Genomic DNA, 6821 nt, shown 5'->3' on the forward strand with positions numbered 1-6821 from the left:
GGGAGATGGTCACCAAGGGTTGAAACTAAGACTCTGAGCTCTGGCAGTCATGTAATGAACTCAGCTGCTCAAGCAACATGCAGTGGCAGTTAGATCAGAGCTAGCTTTCAGGTCTAATCTGGTAGGTGGCTTTGGGATCCGGGTATTTCTCCCCAAGCAATAGTAAGACCCTGATTCTTACAACAGGATCTCATTATATCTTTATGTGCATTCTCTTCCTGTTTAACTCTTTAGATGCAACCTTTCCCTGGAGGATCAGTGCAGTGATTATGGGGATCCTCTGCCTGGTGTTATTGGGAACAGCAGTGGCCTTGGCTGCCAAGTGTAAGTATGTGCATGAAAGACAATAAAGGCTAAATTCTGATATTAAAGTCACTGGTCTAAATGTAAGTTGACCCTGCTGAATGTAAGGGGGTTATTCTAGATTTATAATTGTGCTGAAGGGCAGGATCTGGCTAGAGGGATTTACTTTGAACCATAAGAAAAAAAGTCAAGTAGCCAGCCTCCTTATCAATGCGCCTCATTCCCTTTTCTTGAGATGTCTAAACACACATTTTGCCCTGGCTTTCCCTGGCCCAAGGAGGAGAGCACACGGAAGGGGCAGAGCACATCAGGGCCCTGTCTACACTTAGGAAAAACATTGAAACGGCCATGCTAATGGCCAAATCGAAGAATACTAATGAAGTGCTGAAATGAATATTCCGCGCCTCGTTAGCATGCTGCCAGCTGCAACACTTCGAAAGTGCCGCGTTTCACTCGTGCGCAGCTCGTCTACATGGGGGTCCTTTTTGAAAGGCCCCTGCAAACATTGAAATCCCCTTAGTCCTATCAGCTGAAAAGGACCTCTGTGTAGACGAGCTGCACATGAGCAAAATGCGGGGCAGCATGCTAACGAGGCACTGAATATTCATTTCAGCACCTCATTAGTATTCTTCAATCTGGCCATTAGCATGGTCATTTCCAAGTTTTTCCTAAGTGTAGACATAGCCCAGATGGGGAATGTACAAACTGCTACTCCCTTTACCCATGAAAGCTTCTAGTCTGGGTGTCTGTGAATCTGGATGCTGACACAAGGTGCATGTGCTGTGTTGGGCATCCACCCGTTTACATGTTACGTCCAGAGTGGGATTTGAACTCTGTCCGGAGTAAGATAAAAGAGGGAAAAGGCCCAGCAGTGCCTGGCAAGGCAGAAGTAAGCTCAGGATGGAGCTCTGCTATGATTTATAAGGACAAAGAGGAACACCAGCAACAGCAGCAGAAGCATCGACTTCAAAGTCAGAGGAGAGATTAACTAAGCTACACTGACCAGTCTGCCAGAAGGACTGAAAGTGTTTGCACTCCCTTGCCCTGACTGCGACTGAACGCTTCTCCACCTGCTTCCTTCTGAGGTGATGATTCCTGTAACACAGGCTACGTCTACACTTACTGGGAAAGTCAACAGCTGCTGTGCAATTTTAGGTACGCCAATTGTGTACCTAAAATCAATTTTGCAGCCATTGACATTGGTCCCTGTCCTTGCTGCAGAACATCGACAGGAGCATTCCTCACAAGGAGTGAGGCTCTCGAGGAGTTCTAGGGCCAACGCTGACACCGGAATGCGCCATTTCACACATGTGCGAAACGGCAACCCGGAAGATCAGCCTTAAGCACTGGATCTTCCGCGGCCAGTGTAGACCTGGCCACAGTGAGAACAAGTCCTGAGCTGTCTGATTTGTTCCTTTTTTGACAGGAGAGAAGCAAAATGTGGGCCTAGTATCAGAGGGCCTAGTATCAGAGGGGAAGCCGTGTTAGTCTGTGTCGGCGAAAACAACAAGAAGTCCTGTGACATTTTATAGACTAACAGATTTTTGGATCATAAGCTTTAGTGGGCAAAGACCTACTTAGTCAGATGCATGTCAGATGCGTGAAAGCTTATGCTCCAAAAAATCTGTCAGTCTCTATAGCAGGCCTAGGATATGACTGCAGATGACAAGACTGCTATTGTGGAAAGCAGGTGTCTCTGCACAAAACTATTGTCAGGGGTTGTGGAATGAGCCCTTCTCCTTGGGAGGGCAGCCACATGCCTTTGCCCAGCTAGTGTTAGACTGGTACAAGGCTGAGACTCAGGTGGCTTTGGGATCCATTAGTGCCTGGTACTGGAGCAGATTTCAAAAGATTCCCACTGAAGGTGCAGAAACGGGAGCATGGGCAAAAGCCACCCAAATTGCCCAAAGCTGCACAACAAAAGGGAGACTTCCTGTCTGCAGAGCTGACCCACAGTCATCATGATTTTGGCTACACCCCTACATTAAACGGTAGTTGATAAGTCAAAGATGGGCCACCGAAGAGGAGAAAGAATCCAGTGTATTTTCTAAGGGAATGAACAAAATGGACAAGAATCCACTCACAGTGGATTTTAAATAGTTCTTTAGGGAATGTGACTGCAGAGAGCCTGGTGGTCTTACAGAATTCCTTGGTGTTCCCAGGACTAGCCACGTTACAGTGAGTGAGAGAGCATTCTCTTTATTTAATCTACAGCACATTTGGCAGTTCTCTGAGATAAAAAGAGTAACGTGTTGGGTACATTTATGATCCCTTTACAGGTCACTCCCTTCCGGGATGCCCAGATCAGTGGGTGGCTTACAGACACAGCTGTTATTTTTTCTCGAGAACAAAAAAGGATCGGTATTCTAGCCAGAAATCCTGTTCTACCAAGGGATCACGTCTACTGGTGATCAGTGATGCCCAGGAAATGGTAAATAATTGTGCACTTTGACTTGTGGCCTGGCATTGCAGATATACCATTGGCAGCTGTGAACGCTCTGAGCCCTCTATGCGGATGAGGAAATGGATGTCTATCCTGGAGCTCGGTGGGATTATTGGACAAATTGGTATTGGGTACAGTAGTGATTAGCCCCTTTCACCTGCAACACTGACAGATGTGTAAAGAACAACAATGGGGGGCAGGACACACTTGTGATACTTATGCATTCTGTAGAAGTGAGGACTCCTCCTACTACAACCACAGTAGGGTTACAACCTGCCTCCAACCACCCAGTTCTTCACTGGTCTATCCCATAAACCCCAGAATTCTCTGGACTGTTAAAGAGGTTGAAGTTACCTATTTCACAGGACCCGTCCAAATAAAAGGTACACCCTATAGGATATTTGAAAATGTACTGTTTCACTCCTTGGCATTAAATAGCTGTGTTTGCCTGTGAGGATTTGACTCTTCACGCAGTTCTTGTTTAGATTCTGTGTCTCTTTTATTCTGCTGAATTCTGTTCTAGGACCTGTTCAAGGTGATCCACACAGAACCCCACTGGATTGGACTGAGGAACATCACTGGCTCTGGTTGGGCCTGGGAAGATGGCTCAGGAATCAATTATATCAAGTCAGTTTGATACTATTTATCAATATTGGTGGCGGTGGTGGTGGTGGTTTCATGGTTTAAAAATGGGTCAAGTCTTCATATTCTTGGTGTTTAGTGTTTTATTAATGTACATGCAATATGTATGCCAAGCATGTACCAAAATCACATCACTGACCACATTAACAGTGGTAAGCAAGATGAATTTTTGGTATAGTGAGACCTCAACTTGCTTATCATCATGGCAAGATTATCGGCTTGACAGGGTCCTGGCTGGGATGACTTAGTTGGGGTTGATCCTGCTTGAAGCAGGGGGCTGGACTAGATGACCTCCTGAGGGCCCTTCCAGCCCTAGGATTCTACGATTCTATGGCAAACACACTGTTAAAAACCCTTATAATTTTTTATTAAACAGACGAAAAGGAAGGGAAGTTCAGATAAAGCATTTCAAAAGTAAAGTATTAAGTATGGCTTTTATTTTATCAACATGCCTCCTCCCCTCATTCCTTTTCAGTGGAGTTTTAGAAGGGTATCTTCCCTGATCTGGTGGTCTTGGACAGTATCAAATATTATAGTAACTGACCATTCGGGGAAAGAAGAAGTTAGTTGAGCTTGCTTCTGTTGTTAAAGTCCAATCCCATTTCACCCACGTGGTTATTGGGATTCAGCTGGAGCTAGTAGGCATAGTGATGTCAACTGGAGCCCTCTTTTTGGCCCTGTTTGGTCAGCATATTTCACGGGATCAATCTGTCAGGGACTGGGGTCCCAGGCAAGAGTGGGGGTGGCAAGTTTGATGGTGAAGCTCATTCTAGTAGTAGCCATCTTTTCTTCCCAAAGTCTTCTTTTTTGTTAAGTAACCAGTACCAATGGTGGGTACACTTAACACAAGCCTGCAGTATTTAATTCACCCAAGAAGCCTAATTCCTTATACCCCAATTTGGCTTATTAATTCTGGTTGGACTGATTTAGTTTCCATCAAACAAGATTTCAGCACAGTCCTTCAACTATATTAGTAGGCCTTTTGATTGACATAAATTCAGTCTGTCTTCCATTCACACCTCTTCCCTTCAACATTTGTTTCATAACAGTGTTATCATGTCATAAATTTTCACATAACGAAGTTGAGCTCCAAGTTAAGCTAAATTTGTTGGGCCAGTTTTCACAGCAACAATCATTCCTTAAACACACAACTGTTCCAGAAATCACAGGAGAGTTACCAACATATACACAGGGTTAACAACTGATTAAGGATTTTGATCACAGGTTTTAATGATAATGCTGATGACAACAATGATAGCTCTGACGTGTCCCGTCTGGAGTTGTCAAAATACGTTACAAGCACTAGTTAATGAAGGTGCAAAAATCAGATTCTTGGTGTGCTAGTATTATGACTTTTATTGAGGGGAAATTGAAGGGCATGCAAGGTAATTGACTTGCTACTTTAACAGTCAGTGGTTCGTGGTTAATGCCTCAGCATCCCAGCACACTGCATTGAACAGTACATCATGCACCTTCTGATTCTGCCTGTTTATTGTTAGTTTTACCCACTTTATTTTCTCTGAGTATAGAGATCATCTTCCCCTGAGGAGACCTGCAGTGCTGTCGCTTTTATCCCAGTCCCACAAATTGCTTCTTTGTGAAAATGGAGTAAATCTGTATTGCCAAATTTAACTTAATATGTGTCCAAGGCAGGGTATTAATGTTAATAGAGTCAGCGAAATTTTACACTTTAACAATTATTAGGGGCATGTCTACACAGTAGCCTTATTTTGAAATAAGCTATTCTGGAATTGCTGTTCTGGAATAGTTTATTTCAAAATAGCACCGCTACCCACAAAATGCATGTTGAAATAGCACTTGGGCATTTTGAAATACAGCAGCTACACATAGCTCGTGGCTACACTACCTCTCCCTTTCGGAAGGGTCACGTAAATTATGGCAGCTCAAAAATGCAAATGAAGCACTGATATGAATATTCAGCACCTCATTTGCATAATAACGCCCAACTGGCTTGTCAAAAATGCTGATTTTGAAACAAAAATAGCCAGGTAGCCAGGGATCCTTCAAAAGGGTGCCCTGATTTTGAAAGCACCCTTCTTCTCAAAAAAAAGTGGATATGAATATTCATATCAGTGCTTCCTTAGCATTTTTGATCCGCTATGTTTACGTGCCCCTTCTGAAAGGAAAGGGTAGCATAGATGCAACTGCAATGAGGCTTACCAATTTTGAAATAAACCAAGAGCTATTTCGAAATTATTTCAAAATAGCAGTTGCATTGTGTAGCTGCTAAGACAGTTATTACAGAAAAATGGCTGTTATTTCAAAATAACTTTGCTGTGTGGACCTACCCTGACTGTCCGCTTCTGATTCAGTCACCTCTTCACATGCTATGGAACTGTTTGTCTCTTATCACTGAGTGTTGAATTTTTCATCCTCCTAGTTTTGGAGTTCTCTTGCTAATTTGCTCACCTCTGTATGTGTGTGCTCATGTTCTATGCATTTATTTTGCAGAGTGATCTCTAACAGCCATGTGCAGGACTGTGTAGTTCTGTTACAAGGTTTGCTCCAAGCTTCAAGCTGCGAAGTTCCTTCCTTTTGGATATGTGAAAAAGATCTGAAATGATGTCCTTCTGCATTTTCCTAGAAAATAGCCATTGCTCATGATTGCAAGATCGTGATCATCCTGCAAGCATGTCCCTAAATCATCTTCACAGAGGACCAACTCTGTTGGTACTTTAAGGGGCTTAGCTGCTGGGACTGGCATGGTTCCAGGAATCATTTAGCTGTTGGAATGAAATTGTACTTGAGGCCCTAGGAAGAACAGTATAATTTAGTTGTGCAACAAGGTAAATTCCTCATAAATGGAAATGTTAGTGATGGTTGTGTTCCTGCTCTTCAACATGGTTGTACTTTAAAATTACTGGAAATTGAAAAAAAAAAACAGTAGAGGAAAATAATTGCTACTACTTAAACCTTGTAGTCCATGTGGAGCACAGCTCATCTACAAGTCTCCTCCACTTCACTCTGTCTTGGGACAAAACTTCTAGCTGGCTCTAGAAGCACCCCAGTTGTTGTTCTTCTCTCTCTCGGTAGACCTTCTCCACGTTGTCCGAGAACTTCCTCTTTTGCGTTTTTCTTGTGGATTCCATATGACAGCCTGGTGGACTATGCTGAATGATAGTTTTCTGAGTGGCATAGCCATCCCCACTTTCTCCTCATGATTTCAATGTCAATTGGCTGTTGTCCTGCTCTGGTCCAAAGCTCCTCATTTGTGATGAAGTTTTGCCGCTTGATGTGAAGGGTGTACCTTAGGCCTCTGCTTATGAATGTCACCTCCCCCCATGGTAAAAGCGGTTGGCCTAGAGTTAACAACCCTATTATTAACAAAACAAACTTTATAGAACCATCTACAAAGAAACCTACAACTACACAAGTCTTGGGATTTGCTGACAATCTGCTCAGATTGACTATG

At 43.4% G+C, this 6821-nt stretch overlaps 1 protein-coding gene across 1 annotated transcript; it reads left to right on the plus strand.

Annotated features, from left to right (window-relative positions):
* The first annotated feature begins 203 nt into the window (after positions 1-203).
* LOC142013412 (killer cell lectin-like receptor subfamily G member 1) lies at positions 204-5972 on the plus strand. Its single transcript, XM_074994789.1, has 4 exons — positions 204-324; positions 2583-2734; positions 3270-3373; positions 5861-5972. Exons 1-4 carry the CDS (start codon positions 204-206, stop codon positions 5970-5972), a joined length of 489 nt encoding a protein of 162 aa, XP_074850890.1.
* The last annotated feature ends 849 nt before the right edge of the window (positions 5973-6821 follow it).

Source organism: Carettochelys insculpta, chromosome 1 (assembly GCF_033958435.1).
Source record: "Carettochelys insculpta isolate YL-2023 chromosome 1, ASM3395843v1, whole genome shotgun sequence".
Classification (NCBI taxonomy): domain Eukaryota; kingdom Metazoa; phylum Chordata; order Testudines; family Carettochelyidae; genus Carettochelys; species Carettochelys insculpta.

Bases quoted from the DNA above. Each gene is read 5' to 3' on its own strand.
- LOC142013412 (XM_074994789.1), top strand. From the start codon at position 204: ATGTGCATTCTCTTCCTGTTTAACTCTTTAGATGCAACCTTTCCCTGG. The intron at 325-2,582 runs GTAAGTATGTGC...ATCCCTTTACAG, and splicing joins AGTGGCCTTGGCTGCCAAGT to GTCACTCCCTTCCGGGATGC. The intron at 3,374-5,860 runs GTCAGTTTGATA...TTTATTTTGCAG, and splicing joins TCAGGAATCAATTATATCAA to AGTGATCTCTAACAGCCATG.